This window comes from Cricetulus griseus, chromosome 4 (genome assembly GCF_003668045.3).
Source record: "Cricetulus griseus strain 17A/GY chromosome 4, alternate assembly CriGri-PICRH-1.0, whole genome shotgun sequence".
NCBI lineage: Eukaryota > Metazoa > Chordata > Mammalia > Rodentia > Cricetidae > Cricetulus > Cricetulus griseus.
This window is the reverse complement of record NC_048597.1, coordinates 155790447-155814801: the sequence shown is the minus strand read 5'-3', so window position 1 is coordinate 155814801 and position 24355 is coordinate 155790447. Positions and strand designations below refer to the sequence as shown.

Sequence of the window (24355 nt, the reverse complement as noted above, 5' to 3'; positions counted from 1 at the left end):
TAGAGTAAGAAGTGAGCATCTGGATTGCTTAGCTTGGGGGTGGGAACAAGGAGACAGGGTGGCAGGGCTGTGTTGAGGGGAAGCCCGCAGCAAGCATAGCTGCTTCTGCTCTGACCTGTGCTGCATTAAGTCCTTGTGAGCCGAGTGTGAGCTCTCTGCCCCTGTAGCCTGCCTTCCCGTGCTGCCAGTGGTGCCACTCTTTCTGGAGGGCACAGCGCTGCCCAGAGGCCAGTCCTCCCTCCAGTTCCCGGAGGAGCTGCTGCTCATCTGTTTCGTTTTTCAGGACAGGGTTTCTCAGTGGCCCTGGTTGTCCTGGAACTCACTCTGTAGACCAGGCTGGCCTTGAACTCAGAGATCCACCTGCCTCTGCCTCCCGAGTGCTAGAATTAAAGGCGTGCTCCACCATACCCAGTGTGGTGCTTGTCTCTTTTGTGTCTTGGGACAGGGTCTGGTACTGTGATGAGCTAGAGTGTGGGATTTTTTTGCTAGAAGTGTGAGCTGGGGCCTAGAGGCCTACAGGCCTGTCTGGAAGACACAGGAAACCTAGCGCCCTTTGCTACAGCTGCCCTCCCAGGGCCTAAGGAAATTAGGAGCACTCCCCTGTAATTTTATGTTACCCTAGAAGCACAGTGCCTTCTGGGGAGAGGCTGGGTCCTCCTGAAGAAGTGGTTGAGCAATTGGGATTAGCAAACCCTGGATGTTTGCTAGTCATTAGCCTGAGCCTGCTAAACTGAGTGTCACAGGAGGTAAGCCCTCAGGGGGCCTGTGGCTAGCTTCAATTTAATGGCTTGGCCCACCCAGGCTGTGCCCAGCATAGTGGAGACAGTTCTCCACCTCCATCCCTGAATTGAAGGCCTTGAAACAACCCCCTCACTCCCTTCACCCCCTGCTGAGCAAGGAGCAGCCTGGCTCCTTCCAGTCTTTGTTTAATGTGAAGGATAAACATTTTATTAGGGAAGATAAACTTTCTGAGCTGGGGGCCAAGGACCTCCTTTTCTTCCACCCCCATCTGAAATTCTTTCTGCAGACCTTAAAACCCTTTTCCCCCCTTAACAATCTTAGAAGTCCAAACCTTAAATCGATGTTGCAGCCTGGAGCTTGGTCGCCCCCTTGTGGTCATCCCCACAAACTACTTACCCCAGGGTGGGGGTGACAGCAATAGCTTGCTAAGAAAGCAAGTATCTTTACCGTTATCTGGCTCACGGCAAGGGCAGCGGTGATTGAAAGTCCCTGACTTTTTTTGTTTCTTAGACCAGACAGCGGCCACTCCCACTTAGTTTGGCATGTCTGAATTAGAAAAACGTGTCCCTTTTCCTGGGTGGCCATAGCCCCAAATCAGGAGGGCAATCCCCTGATACCTATATAACTAGGTGGCAGCTCAAGCTCCATGGAGCCAATTATCCTAGGTCTGCTTGCTGTATCTCTGCCTCATGGCTTCATCCCACTCAGGAACCCTTTCTGCTGTGGATCTTTGAAGAAAGGCAGAAGCCAGTGGGAGGTTTTTGAGGTTTATTGAGTGACCTCTGAGAAAAAGACCAGCCCTAGGAGCAGGAGAGATGGCGTCAAGGACCTAGAGGGGGCACAGGACTAAGAAGGAGCATCCCACCTTGGAGTCCTGGGCTAGGGCAGCCAGGAACCCACAGCCGCCAGCACAGCACACTCTAAAGTCCTGGGCAGTAACCCAGCCACTGTTTCAGGCTGCCTGTCTTGACCTCAGACAGCCTCTGTCTCCATTCCTTGCCAGCAGTGGGACAGGAGGTGGCTCTCTGTCTTCCCTAGTCATTCACAATATTCCAGGGGGCCAGCCCTCCTGGTATGTGCCTGTCAAGTGTCACACCCTTCTCTAGGAGCAAGTGCCAGCTCCTGGTTCACTGTACATTAGGCGAAGACTGGGGAGCTGTGCCAGTCAGAATAGACGAGAAATCCAGAGAAGGTGCTGTCTGTCTTGATGCTGGCATAGATGCCAATGTAATCACCCACGCCCACCTGCACCCACACCTGGTCCTCAGGTTCCAGCCTTACCATAGCACCCCCTGAGAGTGAGGCTGGCTTGGGCCACCCCCCGAAAAACTGGAAGAAAGAGGCGATGGACTCGCCATTTTTGACAAGATCGAACTGCAAGCTGGCCCGGTAGACGGTGGCGTGGACGGCAAAGTAGTAGACACCAGGCACTTGGCAGGTGAACTTGCCCGTAGTGGCATCGTAGTGTCCCTGCTCATTCAGCAGCACGCGGTCGAAGGGTAGCGGTGCGTCCGCTGGTGGAGGCACTCGGCTCTCAGAGCGCTTGGCACTGAAGGCTGATCGCGGGGGCACGGAGCACTCCCCCGCAGGTCCGGTAGCCCCCACGGGACCTGCCTCTCCACGCGGTCCGGGCTCCCCACGCGGCCCAGGCAGTCCTGGGGGCGAAGGGGCGAAGGGGCGAAGGGGAGAAATTAGGAGCCGCAGCAGAGAGCAGGAGGATGACTATTGACCATTCCCAAGCCTCCCAGCCTCCCTAGCTATTGTCCCCTGCAGGGAGCAGATCTGAAGTGCTGAGTTGAGGGATCTAGGCTTTCTGATTCCCTGGGGTTGACTCACCCTCTCCACTCACAGCCCACCTCGCCCCACCCCAGCCGGCGAGAATGGAGGGGGAGTAGCGCCCCCTGGAGGGATCCCTGAGCCCCAGAGGATACACGAGAGCAGCCGCGGTGCTCGCTAGGAGGTCCCCATGGACTTCGGCGAAGACTTTCTTACCCGGCCTCCCGCCCTCGCCTTTCTCGCCCGGAGCTCCGGGCGCACCGTCGCGGCCATCACGACCGTCGCGGCCAGGCAGGCCTTGGCTGCCGTGGTGGCCTGGTGTGCCTGGAAGGCCGGGCTGCCCGGGACACAGGCTGGGGATCTTGTTGTCATCCAGTGGAGGAGAGCCTGACACCAGCCCCAGAAGCAGCAGGGCAAGAAGTGGCCTCATGGTGATGACCCCGGAGGCCCAGACGCCAGGATCCTCTTGTAGTCTGTGGGCTGGGCAGGACCAGAGTCGGAACCCAGAATCTTGGGACCCACCTCGTGCCCCACCCAGGTGGAACCCAGCAGGTCTCCGCTCCACAAACATGCCTTTGGGGCTGAGCGTAGTGTGACGGGATGAAGAGGTGGGTGCCCCAGACCAAGAACTGGGAGGGCATAGGAAAGGAAAGGAAAGACAAGCCCTCCCTACCCGGTCCCCTAGCTGGCGCCCAGGCTTTCCCACAATCCCCTCCCCCACCCACCCTCCTCCTCTGCCAGACTCACCCCTCCCCGCTCTCCAGCTCCCCCAGCTGCTGTCTCTGAATGACTTCCTCAGACCCTCCAGCTGGCCCTGCTCCCACTCCTACCCCAACCAGGCAGCCCTTGCCCTTGCTGACTGTTCCCAGCTTCTGGTTGCTCCTTGCCGGCTCCACAGCGCTCCTCCCAAACTCCTGGAGGAAACCAGTTGTTCAGGGGCCAAGAGCTTCGGGTCTGGGAAATAGCAGGGAAATAACTCGTGGTGTCGCCCGGCGGCTGGCCAAAGTTGCGGGGGTGTAGGGGGTGTGGAGAAGGGAGGAGGAGGAGAGAGACTTGAGCCTGCATTACACAGAGGTTGAACTGTCAGACACACTTGGGGCTCCAGTTCCCAGGAGCTGGAGGGAGGGAGGGAGGGAAGAAGCGAGGGATGGGGTAGTGATAGAGACCAAAGTCAAGACTAGTGTGTGGGGGTGGGGCGGGGAGTGTGTGGAGAACTGGATCAGCAGAGCCCAGGGTGAAGAATTCTAAAAGCAGAGAGCCAGTTGGACCCCCAGGCATAGAATAGGGTACAACCACACCAGTAGGCACTCAGTACAGTTTTGTTGACTAAATGGAAAAGCTGAAGGTCTGGTGATCTTAAATTTTCAAATGGAAAGGGGGAAAGCAGAAGATAGGGAGTCAGGGTCAGAGACTTGGACAGGAAATCTCTGGGCTGTCCAACGGCACAGTACCCGGCCTGGCACTGCCTAGGGCTGTCGTGGTAAGAAAGAGTGCAGCAGAGGTACAGGGAAGATGGGATAGTCCCATTAGCCCTGGGAAGGATCAGCATTGGAACCAGTCCTTCTCCCTGGGGAGCACCAGAGAGGATGGGGAGAGTCTCATGGCCAGGTCACTTCCCTCTGTTTTCTGCCTGCCCTGCCCGCCCATATAGAGATAGAGGAGGATGGGCAGGCAAAGGGTAGGAGCTGGCTTCAGGTCACGGCTGGGAACAAGCTTCCAGGCTAGCTGCCTCAGGCAGCCTGTTGCAGTTGAAGGGCCAGGGGGTGCCCAGTAGTGCCAGGCTAGACTGGCACTGTTGCTCTGCCTCCTGGCAGACAGAGCGGCATGGGGGTAAGACAGTGCCCAGTGGGGTACAGTGAGGTACGAGCAGCCCGCAAAGGAACCTCCGGAAATTCTGGTAGCAGGGTAGACTTGTCAGACTCTGTGGGAGGGAGAGCAGACCTCAGGTGTCTAGTCCCCATGCAGCCACGCCTTCCTATGGCCTCCCTCCTCTGTCCCAGCACCTTGTAGCCTCTGAGGATGTCCACCACCTCCGATTGGGTGCCCAGGCCCACCCAGATGTTGGGGAATGCTGTGGTATTGTAGCTTAGTCCAAGGCACATCTCCACTTGGACAGGTTCACAGGCCGGTTCTGTAAAGGGGAGGGGCTGGGTCACTGTGGGGAATGACACATTGCCTGACTCTGGGCCCTTATTTCCCATGGGTCATATGGACTTCTGCTGAATATCTCAAGGGATACCACAGAACTGTTTCACACAATCCAAGGAGCCCTGCTGTTTTCCAGAGCCTACACTTGCCAGCCTGTGCATCATGTAGGCCCCTCTGATCTTAGGGAGTGTGGAGTACCCGCTGGGGACCACTTCTGTCATGTGATCTATTAAGCAGGCTGTGGGGAGGGACTCTGCGAGTGACAAGGTAGATAAGTCTCAACACCCCACCACTGACTCCTACATTCCATGTCCCTTTCAGGTGACATTAGTGTACAGTGCCAACACGGGCTGAAAGTCCCTCCAAGACTCTGTAAAGTGGTCCCAAGGTGAGGGGAAAGGGGCCCAGGCATGAACTTATCAAAGGGGAAGGAAAGGGAGGTGAGGAGAGTATGGTAGGAACCCAGCCTGTTGTGGTCAGCAGGACTTGCTCAGGGTAAGGCTCCTTACCTGTTTGCGGGAACAAGTGACTGCTGCAATTGTTGTCATTGCTGTCATTTGCACAGTCTCTCCATAAGTCACACATCCATTGCAGATCCCAACATCCACCATCCTGGCTGAACTCTCTGGGCCCACAAGGGTCTGTGGGCATAGGGGCATGATAGTGCCTGTACCCACTGCCCTCTAGGGTACCCTTGGATGTTCCATGGACAAGCTTCTGTTGCCCACACCCACCTGCCCAGGGGCACCTACTCTCTGAAGTATTGATGGCCTGGTAGGTGGCTAAGAAGCCCCCACTGCTGATACCAAGATCCGTCTTAAAGATTACAGCCAGCTGGTGCTGTGAGGAGATGAGGGGGGCTGGTGGCTTAGCGCCACAGAACCTGGGCAGAGCAGAAACATATCCTGACACAGGCCACTGCCCAGCCCTGGGGGCTCTGAGCTGGGCTCTTGGCCATGCCAGGAGCGATGGGGAACAAGATTGCTGATTCATGGAGCTTAGGGTCTGGGGAAGGAGACATGCTATTTGTTGCAGAAAGTATGAGATGGGGAGAGTCAGGGAAGATAGGGGAAGGCAAAGGCCCTACAGATGGGAAGAGTAGGGCAGGAAAGCACATGCTGTTTCAGGATACCTGTAAAGAGATCTTTAGTTTATAGACAGTGAAGCTGGGGACTCACTTGAGCCTAGTGTAGGGAGCCCCGCCTGCCAGATGGGGCATGGGTTGCCCTGGTTGGTACCTGCCCAGGAAGCTGAAGGCCCTGGAACTGCTGGCCTCATACACTTCCACGTAGTCAAACTTGCACTCAGCCTGTGCTTCCAGGCTGAAGTTATGGAACTGTAGTTCTATGCCGTATTCCATGGGCACTGAGATGTACCAGGTGCAAAGCTGGGGAGGGTATATGAGAGATAACTCACAGGAACCTTCTCCTGCCTCAGCCTGGTCTTCTATGCACAGAGGCAGGGCATACAAGGCAGGGTGTGAGTGGCTGTTGTCTACCTCATGTTCCATCATTGGTGCATCTTAAAATAGGAATAGTCAATCAGACATGGTGGCTTACACCTATAATTCCAGTGCTTAGGAGCAGAGTTCAAGGTCAGCCCCAGCTATATGTCAAGTTCCAAAGCAGCTTCCTGAGCTACATACAGAGACTGTCTCAAAAAGCTAAGGACCAAAAAACAAAAGCAAAAACAAAACAAAACAAAAAACCAAAAACCAACCAACCAAAACAAAACAACAACAAAAAAGCCAAGGACCAGGGATATAGTCCAGTGGTAAAGAACTTATCTGTCATGCACAAGATCCTGGGGTTGCTCCTCAGCATGGGAAAACAAAAAACAGCCCAGCAGGCGTGGGACTGGGGTGAAGGTACTGGGGTGCACACCTTTATTTTCAGGCAGAGGCACGTGGATCTCTGTGAGTTCCAGGCCAGTCAGGGCTACATAGTGAGATCCTGTCTCAAAACAAACAAAACCCCAGGCCTGGCATGGTGGCTCATACCTATAATCCAAGCACTTGGAAGGGCTAGGGCAGGAGGATTCTCACCAGTTACAAGATCAGCATGGGTTACAGAGTGAGACCTTGTCTATAGATAAATAAATGCCCCTTCAAACTGTCTGGTCTTAGAGATAGATATGTTTACCCAGCATGGAAATATCTGGGTATACAGTTGGTGCTTAACAATGTTTTCTTCTGGCCAGCATGAACTGATTTTACTCAGGCATATTGTTCCCAGGCACACAAACCTAAGAACCCTGGTGTCTCATGAGTGCTATATCATTTCCAGAAGGCACTGCACTTACCTGTTGGTGAGGGTAGTGCTGTGGGTAGTTGGGAGTAGAGAACACCCCATGGAGCCCAGTCAGATTTCCTCCACACCCTGAAGAGAAGCCAAATGCACATGAGTGGTCAGGCAAGAGAATTCTGGGTCAGAGTAAGGGAGCCCAAACTAGAACAGAAGTCTAAAGATGTGCTTCCCTGTCCCTAGCTGGGCCCATACCCAAGTTCTTGGCACTGCAGTTGGCCTCGTCACTGCCATCGGCACAGTTGGTAATGCCATCACATACTAAGTCATGCTTCAGGCAGAGAAGCTCATCACAGCGGAACTCATTTTGGGCACAGCTCCCTGGAAAAGGGCACAAACCATCTGGAGTCACAATCCCCCAGAGTTTCCGTCCCCTTTGCCAGTGCTGGGATAGCTGACAGGGAGGCTGCTGGGGACATGATGGGAAGTCACTCACAATGCCCCGGGGCTACAGCTTGGTACCAGGCTTGGAAACCAGACCCTTCCACATCATCATCAGAGACGAAGGACACTCGGAGGTGGCTGGCATTGGTGTTTAGTGTGGCAGGAGGTGTTTTACCACACACCCTGTAAAAAATCCAGGTTAGGAGTGATAAAGGCTCTGAACTCAGGTAAGAAATAGATCAGAGTCTAGCAGTGGTGGCACACACCTTTAATCCCAGCACTTAGGAGGCAGAGGCAGGTGGATCTTAGTGCGTTTAAGGCCAGGAGTTCTAGGACAGTCAGGACTGTTGCACAGAGACACCCTGTCTTGGATTCCCCTCCCCCACAAAAAAAAAGAAAGAAAAAGGAAGGGACTGGAGAGGGGAAGTGACTTTGCCTAGGCCACAGGACAACAAGGTGCTGGCAGAAGGGGTCAGAGATCAGTTCTGTTTGTTTCCATCTAGATTTTTGCTTCTGCTTCCTCTTTCTCCACCCTTCAGACAAGTGGGATCCCCTGGAAGCAGAGGGACCCACCTGAGGAGAGAGCCTGAAGGCTCTGGGGCAATTTCCAAGCGATCAAAAAGACAGGCAGGCACACCTTCTATGCTGAGGGCTTGAATCTTGAGCTGTATAGTCTGGCCTGTGGCTACCTGGATATGCCAGACACAGTGGCTGTGGGGTGGGTAAAGGTCTGGGTAGTTGGGGCTGCTGAAGAAACCCCTTGGACCATGAAGGAGGCCTCCACAGGCTGCAGATGATGGAGGATAGGGTTCAGAGGTCAATAGGAGAGAGAGGACTTTCCCCCACTCCCAGTGTTCCTCTTCCAGGCTTTTCCTCCCCACTGCCACCTTGGGCCTTCTCCAGAAGAATGCCCTTAGAACTCACTGATCTGGTGTGTAGGGCTCATGGCCACCTCCTGCTGCTGTGTGGTTGCTGGAGAGGTGGTGGTGGTGGTAGTCCTGGCATTAGGGGTGGTGCTAGAAATGCCACCCTTGGGGGCGAGGCCTCGAGTGGGCAGTGGGCTCTGGGTTGTCCTGGGGAGGGATGTAGCCTGAAATTCTGGGGGCAGGAGGATAGAGAAGTGTTATTTAGAGGAGCAGGTCCCTGGAGGTTGATAGAACAGTTCATGAACTCTCCATATAAAGTCCTCCCAAGGACTTACGAGCCAGGATGATAGCCACCAGTAGCCCCAGCAGCAGGACCAGAAGGCCACTGAGCAGCAGGATACAGAGCCAGGAGAAATGGCAGTCTGGTTGTAGCCTTCGGAGATGCTGGGCTGTGGGAAGAACACAGTGGGCTTTTCAGAGGCACTCCTACATGAGATACCCCTCACACCTTGGGCTTCCTTCTATGCCTGACCAACCCCTGAGATAGTTACCATGCCAGGGAGCTTTGAGGCTGCTGCTGGCATTTTTCTGTAAGGCTGGTGCAGGGCAAGAAGGCCCTGCTTCAGGATCAAAAGCAGGATTGCAGAACTCTGTCTGGAATGGAAGGCAGAGGCTTACGGGCTGTGGCAGGTAGGTTCACTGGGGGCATGGGATCTTGGGAGGGGGGTTCCATGTGAGCCTTACCTTGCTCAGCTCATTTGCCTCTGGACAGAGGATGACATCGGAATAGTCCTTCATGGCTTAAGATTCTGCATGGCTTTCTGGAGATCCTGTGATAGCCCAAGACCCGTGAGGGTCCACTCCCTCGTCACAAGCCACCTATCAAAGAAGCAGCCTTTACTCTTGAAGGGGCAAGGCTGTCAGGAGAGACCAGTTCTCTGGTTGCCTTTGGCAGAATGGTTGGGGCTCCAGGCTACTCTGTCTCCGTGTGGGAGGGAACTGATGCGAGAAGGAATTCACAAAAGGCACGGAATGGTCCTTAATCCAACTCAGCTGAGGATGCTGGGGTCAAGACCCTGGCACTGAACAGCAGGCCTTAAAGGCACAGTGGCTGTGAGCACCAACAGAGAAAGCTAGGTATTCTGTGGGATGTGACTAGGGGGTCACCAGGCCCCTCCCCTCACCCAGGGTATTGCAGGAGCTCCTGGGGAGCTGGGGGCTGGAGAACATGACTTCCGTGCAGGCATTGAAGCCCCAGGTGAAGAGAGACAGAGACAGGGAGCAAGTGCTGGGGTAGAGGTGGGCAGCTTTCTAAAGATCACAGACAAGGCCAGCAGCCCACTACTTGGCCCCATCTGAGTGGCAGAGTTACTAGCTAACCCTGAACTGTTGGAAGAAGCTGCTACTCTACCCTGGCTTTTTGGTTTGTGTTTTTTGTTTGTTTTTCTTTTCTTCTTCGTCTTCTTTTTTTTTAATATTTAACTTTATTTTATGTGTGTTGGTATGAAGGTGTCAGATCCCCAGGAACTGGAGTTACAGACAGGTGTGAGTTAACATGTGTGTGCTGGGAATTGAACCCAGGTTCTCTAGAAGAGCAGTCAGTGCTCTTAACTTTGAGCCATCTCTCCAGCCCCCCTTCCCCCCTTTTTGGTATTTCTTTCTTTTTTTTTCTTATAAAGGAAAACATTTAATTGGGTGTCTTACAGTTTTATAGGTTTAGTCCATTATCATCCTGGCAGGATATGGCAGCATACAGGAAGACATGGTGCTGGAGAAGAAGCTACATCGTGATCCCGAGGGCAACAGGAAGTGGTCTGAGACACTGGGCATGGCTTGAGTATATATGAGATCTCAAAGCCCACCCTCACAGTGATACACTTCCTTCAACAAGGTCATACCTTCTCCAACAAAACCACACCTCCTAACAGTGGCACGCCCCATGAGCTTGTGGGGGGCCAATTACATTCAAACTACCACACTCCCTTACTCTCTTTTTCTTTCTTTCTTTCTTTTTTTTTTGCATTATCATCTTTTATAAGCCCATGAGAAAGTCTAATAGAATTAAAGAACTTGGGTCTTTATTACACATTGCTCTTATCAATACTTACGCTGTGCCATGTTTAAGCAGCACACATCACACAATGTGTCTGTCTAATGGTTTAGTCATGGTTGCTAACTTGTCCAAAAGCTCCCAATGTGGTTTGGAGATTAAAAGTCCCCTGCTGGGCTGTGTGTTGAAGACTTGACTACTGATGCACCAGTGCCCAGAGGTGGAACTTTGGGGAAGGGGCCAATGGGCCTTTAACTTACTCATTTGATGAATTCATAATGGAAGGTGCTATTGGCTAGTGGATACTGTGGAAGGCAGATCCTAGCTAGAGGAAGTGGATCACTAGACAAGGGTAAGCCTTGTCTACCTTGTCTCCAGTCCTTTCTTGTCGGTCTCTTTGGGCTTCAGGGCTGCCATGAGATCGTCACCGGCCTCTGCTGCACATTCCCACGTCTGTGGTATTCTGTCTCGTTTCTGGTGAAAAGCAGTGGAGCTAGCTGATCACAGACCTTTGAACTGTGATCCTTTTCCATTGTTCCTCTCAGGTACTTGTCACGGTGACAAAATGTCTAACACGGTTACTTATTGTCATGCATGACACTTGCATGCCTTAACGGTAGTTTATGATTTTGAATTTCTTGGGGACTCAGTCATAATCACTGGCCATGAGAATCTGCTGGAGCTTATTATCACACCAGCATTGCTATTACCAGCAGCATTCTGAGAAAGATGCCAACTTCGTCTATGGAATTCAGGTCCTCTAAGATGCTCTCTTTCATTGTGGCTTCCAGAGGGGCAGAAAGTCACAGGTAGAATCCAAACACACAAGCAGCTGCTTCTAAAAGGGAGCACACCGTCCCTTCAAGGAAAGGTATTTCTTTTTTTTTTTATTAGTTTATTTTTTACATCTCAGTCCCAGTTCCCCAACCCTTCTCTCCTCCTGTCCCTCTCCCCCCACCTCCCATCTGCTTCTCAGAGATGGTAATGTACCTCCCCTAGGAAGTCAACTGAGTCTGTCCTATCACCTGATTGAGGTAGGACCAAGGCTCTCCTCACCATGCCTAGGCTGAGCAAGGCATCTCTCCCTATAGAATGGGCTCCACTAAGTCAGTCTGAGCATTAGAGTTAGGTCTTGGACCCACTGCCAGTGGCCTCATCTATTGTCCCACTCACACCATTGTCACCTATATTCAGGGAGTCTAGTTTGGTCTTATGCAGGTTCCCCATTCTTCAGTCCTGAGTCAGTGATCTCTCACTAGCTCAGGTCAGCTGATTCTGTGGGTTTCCCCATCATGGTCTTGACTCCTTTGTTCATATTATTGCTCCTCCCTCACTTTGATTGTACTCCAGGAGCTTGGCCCATTGGTTAGTTCTGGATTTCTGCATCTGCTTCCATCTGTTTCTGGAAGAGGGTTCAAGCTTCTCCCTTGTGGGGCATCTTTTACTTTATGTCTGGTATCCACTTATGAGTAAGTATATACTCTATTTGTCTTTCTGGACCCCCCCCCCCCTTTAAAATTTTCTTTTTATTTGTTTGTATACAGTGTTCTGCCTGCATGCCAGAAGAGGGCACCAGATCTCATTACAGATGGTTGTGAGCCACCATGTGGTTGCTGACAATTGAACTCAGGACCTCTGGAAGAGCAGCCAGTACTCTTAACCTCTGAGCCATCTCTCCAGCCTCTGTTTTTTTTTTTTTTTTGTATTTGTTTATTTATTTTTTTTAATAATCTTGGCTGTCCTGGAACTCTCCTTGTAGAGTAGGTTGGCCTCAAACTCACAGAGATCTGCCTGCCTCTGTAACCTTGCCCCCACCCCCAAGTACTGGGACTAAAGGTGAGAGTCACCATACTTGGCTATTCTAAACTCTATGGCTAGGGATACAGTTCAGTGTGGTCCAACCAGAATGGGCAAAGACTTGTGGCCAAAGGATACCTTCAAGACACTTGTGAGGTGGTCACATATTGCCTGGGTTGATATATATAATGTTGTGTGTGTGTGAATGTGTGTGTTATGCTCATGCATGTGTATATGGAGGCTAGAAGTTGGTGTCAGTATCTTCCTTGGACACACACACACACACACACACACACACACACACACACACACACACACACACGATTATATATAGAGGCAAGGTCTCTCATTTGAACCCAGAGCTTGCTTGATTCTGCTTGTCTAGTCAGCCAGCCTACTCCAGGGATTCCAGATGGGGTTACTGTGCCTCACTGGCACTCACAGCCTTTGCATGAGTGGCAAGTGCTTTACCCACGAAGCCATTTCCTCAAAAGGACTTGGAGCTCCTGAGCCTCCTGTCTCTGTTCCCCAGTGCTGTGTGTGTGTACCAGCACGTGGTACCTCAGTGGAGGGAAGGGAGTAGGGGGTGTTGGACCTTCATGCACTCTGGGTCAGCACTCCACCGACAGAACTTCAGCTCCAGCTCTATTTTTGTTGTACTATTGTTATTTTGCTTTGAGACAGGGTCTCTCTATGTTGAAGCTACTCTCAAACTTGGAGTTATTCTTTTGCCTCAGTCTCCCTGCTGTTGTCAGTGTGTTTTCACACCTGGTTGGGAAAGGCCCCTGTTATATCCATTGTCTGTGTTATAAAAATGAGGGAAGAAGCCATTGCACAGAAAGCAAGGCATGAGACTGAGGGGTTGTCTCCCCACATCTGGGTCCCCAAGCCTGCAGGAGGAAGGGCAGGATGGGAGAGGGTGCCTGACATTGTAGGCAGAAGTCTAACTGTTGGTTTTGGTTGTTGTCATGGGATAGAAGGCCTATACTACAAAGGAGTGTCCTATCCCTGTCTGGCACAGCTGTTCCAGGGATAAAGACAGGAGCCTGCCTGTCTGTCTTGTTTCTTTGCAGTGCTGGCCCAGTCTGAGAGTCTGGAAACAACTTCATGTTCCCAGCTACTACTTGTAGAAATGTCTATAATATTTTAGGCCCTGGGCTAGAGGTCTTACATACTGTTTTCTCTCATGTCATACATAACTCAGTGAGGTACCATAACCATTTTACAAAAGATGCTACTAAGGCTATGAGATGTCACACAGCTAAAAAGATAAAGAGACTAAAAGAGCTAAAACTGAGCATGCGTTCTTTATGTATACAACTTTACTCCAGAGGGGGCCAAGCTGTGTTAGGAGAGTGGAAGGGTCAGATGGATCTGTGAACCTAAGATACTGTCCCTGCACTCAGGGAAGGAGTCTTTCTCTGTATGCCCTCTCAGGGGCCTGGCTGCTTCTGTTTAGACCTCAAGCCTCTTCCTGGACCCTGTATGTGGAGTCCAGCAGCCCTGGTCTTTAGGGAAGGCCAGTTTTGGTAGCTTCAGGGGCAAGTGTCTTGAAGAGGCTATGATACGTAACCTTTGGCTGTAAGTCTTTGCTCATTCTGGTTGGATCACACTGAGCCATATCTCTAGCCATGGAGAGTTTGGAATAGCCAAGTATGGTGGCTCACATCTTTAATCCCAGCACTTGGGAGGCAGGAGAAGGCAGATCTTTGTGAGGTTTGGAGCCAGCCTGGTCTACATAGTGAGTTGGAGAGAGAGGAGAGGAGAGAGAGATGGGGGAGGGAGGGAGAGAGGAAGGGAGGGAGGGAGGGAGGGAGGGGGAGGGAGAGAGAGAGAGAGAGAGAGATAGAGAGAGAGAAAGAAGAAGAAGAAAAGAAGAAGAAGAAAAGAAGAAGAAGAAGAAGAAGAAGAAGAAGAAGGAGAAGAAGAGAGCGTATCAGAGCCTAGGGACTGACCTGTTCTGCAGATGGTAAGTTTGGGGTATGAGCCCCGTGGTGTGATTATTCACTAGAGGCTGCAGGCACTAGGCCTGGCTTGGTGATGAAGTGGGCTGATGGAGTTGGTTATCCTTAGTAGCTCATGACCTAGCAGTAGTAGTTTCAAAGTGGGGCTCAGAGACTCTTCTTCCTCTCCATCCCCAACTCAGACTGGGTAGTGCTTATTACAGTCATGACTTAGTGGGGTATAGGACAGCACAGTGGAAGCCCTCTGTGCACTGAGCCCAGCACTTGTCCAGGGGACCATGACAGACCCCACAGCCATCAGGCATGAGCCATGTCTCAGCTACCATTTACTGAAGCCCCACTTCTTAGAGATGTAAATCTTCTGGCAGCTAAGGGAATTGAACTTATCTCTATACAGGGGCTCAGTAACTTGTTTTTTTGTTTTTTTCTTTCTCTACAGATTAATGTGGATGGATAAGATGACATGGCCAAAGGCACCCACATGCCTGTCTGGAGCCCTGGTTGGGAATAGCATTGCCACCAGAGGCATAAAGACCACTAGAAAATCATCTCCAGGGTCCTGTGGGCAAGCCATGTAGTCTATCTATTAAGGAGGCTGCTACCCAGACATTGCATCCCCCCCTTATTTTTGAGACATGATCTTCTTTTGCTCCCCAAATTTATTTTCTTATGTATATGTGTGTATGCCTATACCACATGCATGCAGATGTCTACGGAGACCAGGAGTGACTCTCTCCTTCTACCATGTGAGTTCCAGGGATTGAATTTAAGTTACCAACCAGGCTTGGTGGCAAGGGCCTTTACTTGCTGAGTTGTCTTGCCAACCCAGTTCTAATAAAAGACTGCATTATTATCTAATAATGCATAATTATGTAGTAATGTTATCTAGTAAAAGATATCTGTGTCTCTGCACAGGAGTACCCATGCAGGTGTGAGTGTGGAGGTCATGGGTCAACTTTGGGGAGTCAGCTCTTTCAAAACTCACAGGCTTCCACTGTGGGGATTGAACTCAGGTCCACAGCTGGTGGGGTAAGTACTTTTAGGTACCCACTGGGTAGCTCTCTGGCCATAACTGGCCATAAGTTACTTCTTCTTAGGTGTTTGGTCATAATAATGAGGAGAAGATTGCTTCCCCCCCATTGAGTACCCACTATGTGTCATGCTTTTTCTAAGCAGCCTCATAAGTCTGAGTTGGTATTATCATACTCAGCTTATAGATGAGGAAACTGGGATCAGAGAGGTTAAGTCATCTTGGGCTATGATTGCTGGCCACTTCCTCCTGCCCTTTGCAACCCCACAGGTGGTTGTTTGTGCTCATGAGAGTTGAAGGGTGGGACCTTTGGAAATGTCTAGCTCAAGCAGACCTAGCAGGGCTCAGCTAGCTCATGCTGGCTTTGCCGCTGGACACATGTGTGTGTTACATGGCTGTTCGGTTTACTTCCTAATAAGGTAGGAAAATTCCTCTGAGAGTCCTGCCAAACGTTGTCACCGATTCAACCAAAAGGCTTCAGGTGGAGCAAGAACTAGGTGAGCTCCAGCTTGCTTCTGCCATGGCCAGGTGGTGTGGCCTTTGACAGGTCTTGAGCCCTCAGTACCCTCACTGTCAAAATGACAGGTGGCTTCTAAGTTCCCAACTCTAAAGACCCATAAAATATGAATTGGGCTGAGCACTGATCAATCAAAAATTCACTCTGAGGCAGAAGATACGACTATACCAGTACAAGCAGATCTGTTCTTGCATTCCCTTGTTATCTGCTTTGGTAAGGGCATTTGCTGCAAAACCTGATGACTTTAGAATTTGATTCCTGAAACTGACATGGTGGAAGAAGAGAACTGAACTCTTTTTTTTTTTAAGATTTTATTTATTTATTATGTATACAACATTCTGCTTCCATGTATATCTGCACACCGGAAGAGGGTACCAGATCTCATAACGGATGGTTGTGAGCCACCATGTATGTGGTTGCTGGGAATTGAACTCAGGATCTCTGGAAGAGAAGCTGGTGCTCTTAACCTCTGAGCCATCTCTCCAGCCCCCAAGAACTGAACTCTTAAAAGCTCCAGACATATGCCACGGTGTGCACTTGCTGTCTTTCTATAGCAGGTAAATGGAAAGCAAGCAAGCAAGCAAGCAAGCAATGAACTTATAAACTGGGCCAGGGAACCTTGGGTGTATAAGTCCCAATTCAAGTGTGTATTTGTAGGATAAGTGACTTAGCATGAAAATCACTGAGCGGAGACTTTCAGTTCTCATGAGGCTTGGAGGCCTACAAAGGGGGAGGATCTTGTTCAAGGTCACAAAAGCAACTGCAGAGGCAACACCCCCTCTCAGTCAGGGCCTTCAGGAACACTGGTTAAGAATGGGCAAAATAATCCAAGTTGCTAGGAGGCGAAGCAGATCACAAAGAAATGCTAAGACAGATCTGCTTGTGTTTGGAGTTTGGTGCAGTCCTAGGGACTGTTGCCATGGGGATGAGATGGCGCCATAGGCTGCAGAGAAAGGAAAGCTGGGAGCAAGGGCAAGGGCTTGACTTGAGTCCCTACTTTGTTATGGTCTGTTCTCTGGAGAACACAATGCACAGGGTGGCTTATTACCACCCCTGAAAAACTAGGTACCATCACTTGGTTGTGAGCCACTCCCTATTTAGAAGAGAACACTGTTTACCTGTGGTTGATTGGGAGAAGCCATTGGCTTCTAGACACCTCATCCTGGGTCCTGCCATTCCTGGGATGGACAGGGAAGTCTAAGTCTCTCAGAGAGAAGCAACAGGGTTTATTTAAATCTTTCTTATGCTACTGGTATCGTTTAGGGGTTAGAGCTCCAGCCTGGCATACCAGAAGCCTTGGGTTCAATTCCTAATATCAACTAAAATGGGATGATGAAGGCATATGGACCTGTAATGGAATTCCAGCCCCTGCAGAAGTAGAAGCTGGAGGAGCCAGACATAGCTCATCCTAGGCCTTAGGCAGCTCAAGGGGCACCTGGACTATATGAGATCTTGTCTAGAAATAAAAGTTAAATCTTCTTCACTGGTGTGAAATTCCAAGATTAAAAAGCTGTCTTCCGAGTTGAGCCTGGTGGCACACATCTTTATTTCCCTTATTCTCAGCACTCAGGTGGCAGAGGCAGGTGGATCTTTGTGAGCTCGAGGCCAGCCAGGTCTACAAAGTGAGGCCAGGACATCCAGGGCTAAACAGAAAAGCCCTGTCTTCAAAACCAAAACAAACAGGCTGTCTTCCTTCATGAGGTGGGCCGTACTCAGGTCCCAAGTGACAGCAGGTACTTGTGCCACAGCAAAGATGCCTGGGCAGACTTTTTCCCCTAGTGTCTAGAGCAATGAAGGTAGTTAGGAAGAAGCCTGATGGAACAGTCTAAGCTTATGAGAGTGGAGGAGCTTCAGTTTCTCTAGTTCTAAAATTAGTGGAAGAAATGGAAAAGGCAAGCAGCAGAGTGATGAGGACCACACCCTAAAGACGATGTCACTGTGTGCCCTGAAGAGCTCAGTCTTTTCTTTTTCCTTTTTTTTTTTTTTTTTTTTTTTTTTTTTTTTTTTTTTTGAGACAGGTTCTCACTTTGTAGCTTTGGCTGTCCTGGAGTTCACTTATGGACCAGGCTGGCTTCAAACTCAAAGATCCAACCGCCTCTGCCTCCCAAGTACTGGGATTAAAGGTATGCACCACTACCACTACACCTGGCTTTTTTTTTTTTTTTTTTTATAATGTGTGTGGATGTTTTGTCTGAATGCATGTTTGTGCACTATGTGCATACAGTGCTCCCAAAGGTCAGAAGAGGGCATCGGATCCTCTAGGGCTGGAGTTACAAACTGGAGTTGTGGACTGATTTGTGCTTGCTAGAAATTGAACTGAGGTCCTCTGGAAGAGCAGCCAGTATCTTTAACCGTTGAGCTGTCACCCCAGGCCTCTTCTCTTTTTTTGAAACAGAAGCTCTCATATAGTACAGACTGACCTTCAAGTTGCTGGTGTATCTGGTGATGACTTTAAACTTCTGGTTCTCTCACCTCTCTCCCTGCTCCTCCAAGGGCTGGTGTTACAGGCTTCTGACGTTACAACTGCCTCTCAAATTTTGAAGGAAGTTCTTTAGGAGTGGGAGTGTAACTCAGTATAGTGTAACACCTGTTTAACATGCACAGGCCCTGTGTTTAATCTACAACAGCCTACAACAAACAAAAAGCCAAATCTCCTTAGGGGATATGGTGGTTTGAATGAAAAGGACCCCCACAGGCCCACAGGGAGTGGCACTATTGGGAGGTGTGGCCTTGTTGAAGTAGGTGTGCCTTTGTTGGAGGAACTGTGTCACTGGGGTTGGATGTGAGGTCTCAGGTGCTGAAGCCAAGCCCAGTGTCACTCTTTCTTCCTGCTGCCTGTGGATCGGGATGTAAAACTCTCAGCTACGTCTCCAGTACAGTGTCTGTCTCCATGCAGCCATGCTTAGCCACCATGATCATAATGGACGAAACCTCTGAACTGTAAGCCAGCCCCAGTTCAATGTTTTCCTTTATAAGAGTTGCTGCTGTCATGGTGTCTCTTCACAGCACTTAAAGCCCTAAGACAGGGACCAACCCTTTAACACAGAGATAGCTATTTCTAAGTCTTACTGGGAAGTGGAGGAGGGTCCTAGTCATGACAGTTTTCTCTAAAGAGGGACTGTATTCAGCATCTGTTGGAGAGGTCTGGTCTACACAGATCAGTTTTTTTTTTTCAGAAATGTGAGCCAGGAGTGATGGCTCATACCTGTAATCTTGATACTTTGTAGGTTAGAGCAGAAGGACTGCTGTGAAGTTTAAGGCCAGAGATACTTTTTTTTTTTAAAGGTTCATTTATTTAGAGTTTTGTCTGCATGTATGCAGGCAGGCCAGAAGTAGGAGGCAGATCTCATTATAGTTTTGAGCCACCATATGGTTGCTGAGAATTGAACTCAAGTCCTTTGGAAGAGCAGCCAGTGCTCTTAACCCCTGAGCCATCTCTCCAGTCTTGAGATTCTGTATTTTAAAAGCGGGTTGGTTGTTCAAGTGGCTTAGCAAGTAAAAGCACTTGTTCCAAGCCTGATGGCCTGTTCTGACTCCTGGAACCTACATGGTGGAGAGAACTGACTTACATGTTGTTCTGACTCTATAGGTATGCACATGCACCCCTCCCCCACTAAGTGTAAAAACATTTTAAAGGTGGTGGCATACTCCTTTAGTCCCAGCACTTAGGAGGCAGAGGCAGGCAGATCTCTGTGGGTTTGAGGCCAGTCTGGTCTACAAAGCTACACAGAGAAATCCTGTCTTGAAAAACCAAAAACCAAAACCCAAAAAACCATCAGATATGTCAGTTCTCTCAGGTGTTTAGTGTCCTATAGGATAATGTCCTTAGAAAGATAATACAGATGTCTTTGGAAGTATGATATACCTCACATTTTAGTCAAAATAAAATACATATAAACACAAGGACAAAATCTGGGAATCCAGATTTGACATCTGAAATACATACTGTTTAAACTTAAAGAAAAAAAAGAATTGAATTCTGGATGGTGTTGGTGCATGCCTTTAATCCTAGCACTCCGGAGGTAGAAGCAAGTGAATCTGAGTTTGATGCTAGTGGAGTTCCAGGATGGCCAGGGCAATACAGAGAACGCCTGTCTCTAAAAACCAGAGAGAGAGAGAGGGAGAGAAGCTTAAGTAACAGGTGGGTAAGTTTCTAGAATGCAGTGCTCACAGACCAGCAGAAGTGATGAACTGTGTCTGTGGCCCTTACTATCTGGGAGCACTTCCCAGATTTAAGCCCCTCCCAAAATAAGACTGTCACACCAGCAGTTTCTTTCTCAAAGCTATTATTTATTCTGTACAAGGCTCCACTGTACATTAGACATTCTACTCTTGCTTACATAGTAAACAAGTGTACACCAGCCCTTGGGCTCAGGTTCACAGTCTTCCCCAGAGAAGGGTGGCAGGCCAGGTAAACTCAGGTTGTCTTTCTCAGGTGCCTCATCCTGGGAATACTCAAGCACTCCAGGTTCTGAGGGCATAAGCCAGGCCCACCTGTGGGGGTGTGCAAAATGCCTTAGTGCTGAATAGCTTGGCTCTTGGGACAGCATGGAGTTTTGCCTAATGACTGAGGGCCAAATCAAGTCCATGGGAAAAAATCATACAAGACATCCCCAGACATCCAGGCTCAAGCTCCCAGGGCAGGACCAAAGACTGATGCCAAGACGGGGTAAGGGGTGGCATGGGTGTCCCTGAGAAGCTCAGTCCAGAGGGCCTTTGTCCAGGAGACTCTGAGAAAGGGACAGGTGGCAGGAAGCTTGGGTACAGGGGCATTAGGAAGAGAATAAATTAAAGGCGAAGCTCTAGGGACAAGGGGCCTGTGCTGTCCTTCAAACAGCTGGGGTGTAGACCAGGGGTGAGTGAGAGGATGGCAGGAAGAACTTGATACGCTATCTTAACATCCTTTATCCACTTCCCTCTTAACCTCACTGCAATGTACAACAAGCCAGGGGTTAAGGGCAGCACCTCAGTTCCCCAAGAGGCTTTGAACATGGCACTGGGATAAAGGGAAACAGTTGAGGGATATCTCAGGAAGGGGAAGTTACTCCCTGGTCCCCAAATGCTATAAGGCACAATTCTTGGAGGCAACTAGATTCCATCCAAAACATTAAAAAAAAAAAAAAAGAAAAAAAAAGGAAAAGAAAAAAAAAGAACTTCAAAACAGAAAACTTATTTAGATCTCAGGTCTACTGTGACTATGCTTGGGCCTGGCCAACACTCACCTAACACCACAGGGAAGTGTGGTGTTGCATTAGGGAAGTTGTATTTGGAGAGAGAGAGAAAAAACAAAAACAAAACAAAACAAAAAACCAACAAAAACAAAAATAGAGGGCCAGCCCAATGTCCCAGCTGAGAAGAGGTGTGAAGGACGGCATCTCCAGTCGGAACATGTTCGTTACAGTTAATTTTTTTTTAAAAAGTGGGCTTTTGAAAACCCAAACCAGCGTTTTTCAAAGATGTTCCCCTCATCTGTACCCCTGGACTTAGCAGCGTTAAGAGGGCTCTTGGCTCATGGGTGTTTCCTTTCTGGGCTGGTGACAGGTCCCAGGGGGACTCCGTGCAGGCTCGTCCCTAGCTCCATCCGGCAACGATGCTCCCAGCAGGCTCCAGAGGGCGCTGTCCTCCCAGAAGGTGTGGGGCAGGAGAGGGCAGCAGGTGGACTGAGATCTATCTTCTCCCCACCGACCGCTGTTGTTTATTACACACATGAAAAACCACAAGCTTAAAAATGCAAGAGAAGCCGAGGAGCTGAGGAACACTGCTGACTCCGTATCTGCATCAGTCCGTCTCCCCTGACGGGCCGTGGCTCAGAGGCACCGGGCTCCTTGCTGCAGACCCCGACCAGGCCCGTATCAACTTCTGCTCGGCAGCTTTATTTTACTTTATTTTTCTCTTACTTGTCAGGATTTTGTTGTTGTTTTTGTGGTTTTTTTTTTTGAATTTTTAAAAAACTTAGGACGTGGGGCTGCCACAGGGAAGAGGGAAGGGCTGTAGCTCCTCAATGCTACATACGGGAGGGTGGACTGGCCAGTTCATAGAAGAGCAAATAGGCGTCGCTGGTGCGCACTTGGCTGGAGGACATGGGTGTGACACTGGAAAGATCAGGGAAAAGTCAGAGCCTGTCAAGGAAGGTCACTGGAGACACAGAGCTGAGTGGCTGAGGTTGGATATGTCTCAAACTTCTCTATGCCAATCTAAGCTCTGACTCGTCCTTTTTTTTTTTTTTTTGTCAAGATTTTTATTATTTTTAAATATGTGTATGTGGTATGTGTGTGGATACTTGCACTGAGTGTAGGTGCCCATGATGGCTAAGGGCAATAAACTCTTGTCCTCAGCAATAGTGGTAAGAGCTCTTAACCACTGTGCTATTTCTTCAGCTCCACCCCCAACCCTTTTTCCCTTTTTGGAGACAAGGTCTCACAGCCCAGACTGACTTCAAACTTGCTAAGTAGCTGAGGATGACCTTGAACTCCTGATCATCTTGCTTTCACCTCTCAGATGTTTGGTTACAGTTGTAAGCCACGGTGGCCACTTGGGACAAACCCAGAAAGGGCAGCATAGTCTTGTGTGTGTGATGTAGCTTTTGGCCTCGATTTTGTCCATTCAAGACGGAAGCCATATGAGGTTGCCTGCTGTCTAGGAGCCCTGTCTGAAGCCCATCTCTCACCTGGAGTCATTGAAAGTGTGCCATTCGCCCGTTACTGGACTTCGGCAGTAGGCTGTATAATGGCCTCCCATGGTGGTTCCGGAGTGATTGGACACAGCATACAGGTTGTAAACAGCATGGTCTGAGGAGGAACCACAGACAGGTGTCAAGCCCTGGAGGCATTCCTGCCCTTCCTCCATTTTATTTCCTATCTTTTCCCTTACAGAAAACAGCTTCTACTTAAAAAAGGTTGAAATTTAATTTTAGTTTGTGTGTGTGTGTGTGTGTGTAGGTCAGAAGGAAATCTTGAAGGAGTCAATATTCACTTCTCTCCTCCTGTGTGGTTTTGGGGTTCAATCTCAGATCTGTATCTCACCGGATCCTTACTTCCCAGTCTTTTCCTAATTTGCTAGCTTCCTCCCGCCTCTGCCTCTCAGCTTCAGGAAGCCTGTCCTCCTGAAGTAGACTCACTGGTGTTTTCTGAAGCAAATTCTCTCAAGTCCAGGTCTCTTAGTGGAAAATTCACAAATGTTGTGAGCTTGCTGGTTCGTATCCTGGATTCCGAGAACCGCTTCAGGTCTGTGATTGTCTCCAGTCAAGGACAAAAAGCCGGAAGAGAGTCCTTGGAGAAGCAGCTCTTCTCAGGAAGCAGGAAGACAAACACAGAAGCCTACACTGTTTTCACCCTACTCTGCTCCCCTCCCCTTTTGGTCCCTTGTCATTAGTCACCCCCAAAAGTCAGGTCCCAACCCTGGGGGGTTAAGGATACGGAGCACCAAGATCTTTGGGAACCTCTGCACAGAGAATTTCTTTATACATCGTTTCCTGGCTCGGCAGCGGTAGCATGTCTGAAAGACAGACAACAGGGGCTAGACCCAGGTGGCCCTTCCCCGTCCAGGCACTGTGGCTGGCTTCTGTCACTGAGGATACTTACTGGTTTTTCATCCCCATCCAGCACATCCTCTTTGGTGAAGAGCCTCATACAATCCATTAATGTCACCTCAGGATAACCTCTCTGGAGAGAAAAAAAAGTCCAGGTCAGCTGTCCATAACCTTGCAAAGCCCAAGAGGGAAGCTGACACGGGGCCACATCAGGGCATACCTTTGCAATGGGCAACGAGAGATCCCAGAAGGGATCGAAGACTGTAGAGCAGTAGCCACAGTCGGTGCAGGTCAGGGAGCTCTTCAGCTGGCCAACAAAGAGATCTGGGGAAGAGAAAGCCAGGGTGAGCTGCACATACGGAGTGCTTGCCTTCCTTTTCTCCCCACTCTTGCCTTGGTTTTGAGAGTCACAGGCAGAAGCAGGGTTCCCTGGGAAAATGATCTTCAGGGCTTCTCAAGCAAAAGTAGGGGACAGCAGACACAGGTATTTTCTTGTCTGTGTACTTACCCCCAATTCGACTGTCTTCCCTCTCCAGATACTTCCTCCACATCTGTCGCCCTTTTTCATCATCACTGGGAACCGCAGACAGGAAGACAGCTGCATTAGAGCTCAAACCCTGATATGCTTAGGTGCTAGCAACTAGAATATATTTATATGCAATATGGTTTTTGTGGTGCTGGGCATGGAACCCCAGGCCTTGATCATGATCCTCACACAGTCCACTGAGTTGTACCCCACAAGCCATCGTTTTCTTCAGACAGGGTTAGCCCAGGCTGGCCTCCTACCTCAGCCTTTTGAAATCTAGGATTACAGGTATATACCACCAAGCCTGGCTTCAAAATCTTCAATCCTGAGGATGTCACTTAGTGGCAGAGTGCTCTCCCATCATGTACAAGGCCCTTATGTACAATCCCCAGTAACACACACATTACTGTCACCAAAATAAAAAAGCTCGTGTTTAAAAACAACAAAGCAAATCTGATTCTCCCCTCTTTGAGAGATCACCACTCTCAAAGAAGTGGTATGCATCTCAAGTTCACAAAGGCTTCACTTCACAGCAGCATTGTCCTCTTACTTACGGGAGGTGATCAAGATTCTCAGGGCTGGGCTTGGGCCTCACAGTCACCCGGTTCACCTCATTGTGGAGCCCATCCAGGAGGAAGCGAAGGAACTCCTGAGCATCCTGCTGACTGAACCCAAAGAAAGTGAGTGAGCAGCATCTACCAACACCCTGCTTGTGCCACCCCCTC

The 24355-nt window shown here is 49.8% G+C and overlaps 3 protein-coding genes across 6 annotated transcripts in view; all 3 read right to left on the bottom strand.

The window, feature by feature from the left end:
* Nucleotides 1-1494: 1494 nt before the first annotated feature.
* C1qtnf5 (C1q and TNF related 5) lies at nucleotides 1495-3571 on the bottom strand. 3 transcript variants are annotated; one of them, XM_027411908.2, is made up of 3 exons: nucleotides 3378-3571; nucleotides 2734-2997; nucleotides 1495-2396 (listed from the first exon to the last, which is right to left on the bottom strand). In XM_027411908.2, the coding sequence occupies exons 2-3, from the start codon at nucleotides 2945-2947 to the stop codon at nucleotides 1879-1881; spliced, it is 732 nt and encodes a 243-aa protein (XP_027267709.2). In that variant the 5' UTR covers nucleotides 2948-2997; nucleotides 3378-3571; the 3' UTR covers nucleotides 1495-1878. The 3 variants fall into 3 exon arrangements, with proteins under 3 accessions (XP_027267709.2, XP_027267708.2, XP_027267710.1); XM_027411907.2 differs by having other exon boundaries at nucleotides 3348-3565; XM_027411909.2 differs by having other exon boundaries at nucleotides 3265-3491.
* A 38-nt stretch (nucleotides 3572-3609) lies between these two features.
* On the bottom strand, nucleotides 3610-9016 carry Mfrp (membrane frizzled-related protein). Its single transcript, XM_035443599.1, has 13 exons — nucleotides 8963-9016; nucleotides 8770-8872; nucleotides 8554-8667; nucleotides 8277-8450; nucleotides 7926-8139; nucleotides 7405-7535; nucleotides 7164-7289; nucleotides 6967-7043; nucleotides 5904-6052; nucleotides 5400-5548; nucleotides 5175-5288; nucleotides 4521-4648; nucleotides 3610-4438 (listed from the first exon to the last, which is right to left on the bottom strand). The coding sequence occupies exons 1-13, from the start codon at nucleotides 9014-9016 to the stop codon at nucleotides 4214-4216; spliced, it is 1758 nt and encodes a 585-aa protein (XP_035299490.1). The 3' UTR covers nucleotides 3610-4213.
* A 10838-nt stretch (nucleotides 9017-19854) lies between these two features.
* Usp2 (ubiquitin specific peptidase 2) overlaps nucleotides 19855-24355 on the bottom strand; it is a 28717-nt gene continuing 24216 nt past the window's right edge. For both annotated transcript variants that reach the window (XM_027411901.2, XM_027411904.2), the window contains 8 exons: nucleotides 24185-24295; nucleotides 23613-23677; nucleotides 23325-23428; nucleotides 23157-23237; nucleotides 22992-23070; nucleotides 22694-22801; nucleotides 22244-22364; nucleotides 19855-21668 (listed from right to left, as the gene is read on the bottom strand). In XM_027411901.2, the coding sequence (XP_027267702.1) occupies nucleotides 21581-21668; nucleotides 22244-22364; nucleotides 22694-22801; nucleotides 22992-23070; nucleotides 23157-23237; nucleotides 23325-23428; nucleotides 23613-23677; nucleotides 24185-24295 (757 nt within the window). In that variant the 3' untranslated portion in view covers nucleotides 19855-21580. The remainder of the gene's footprint in view (nucleotides 21669-22243; nucleotides 22365-22693; nucleotides 22802-22991; nucleotides 23071-23156; nucleotides 23238-23324; nucleotides 23429-23612; nucleotides 23678-24184; nucleotides 24296-24355) is intronic.

Bases quoted from the DNA above. Each gene is read 5' to 3' on its own strand.
- C1qtnf5 (XM_027411908.2), bottom strand. From the start codon at position 2,947: ATGAGGCCACTTCTTGCCCTGCTGCTTCTGGGGCTGGTGTCAGGCTCT. The intron at 2,397-2,733 runs GTAAGAAAGTCT...CTTCGCCCCCAG, and splicing joins AGGCGAGGGCGGGAGGCCGG to GACTGCCTGGGCCGCGTGGG.
- Mfrp (XM_035443599.1), bottom strand. From the start codon at position 9,016: ATGAAGGACTATTCCGATGTCATCCTCTGTCCAGAGGCAAATGAGCTG. The intron at 8,451-8,553 runs GTAAGTCCTTGG...TCCTGCCCCCAG, and splicing joins GGTGGCTATCATCCTGGCTC to AATTTCAGGCTACATCCCTC. The intron at 5,549-5,903 runs GTACCAACCAGG...TGCTCTGCCCAG, and splicing joins GCCTTCAGCTTCCTGGGCAG to GTTCTGTGGCGCTAAGCCAC.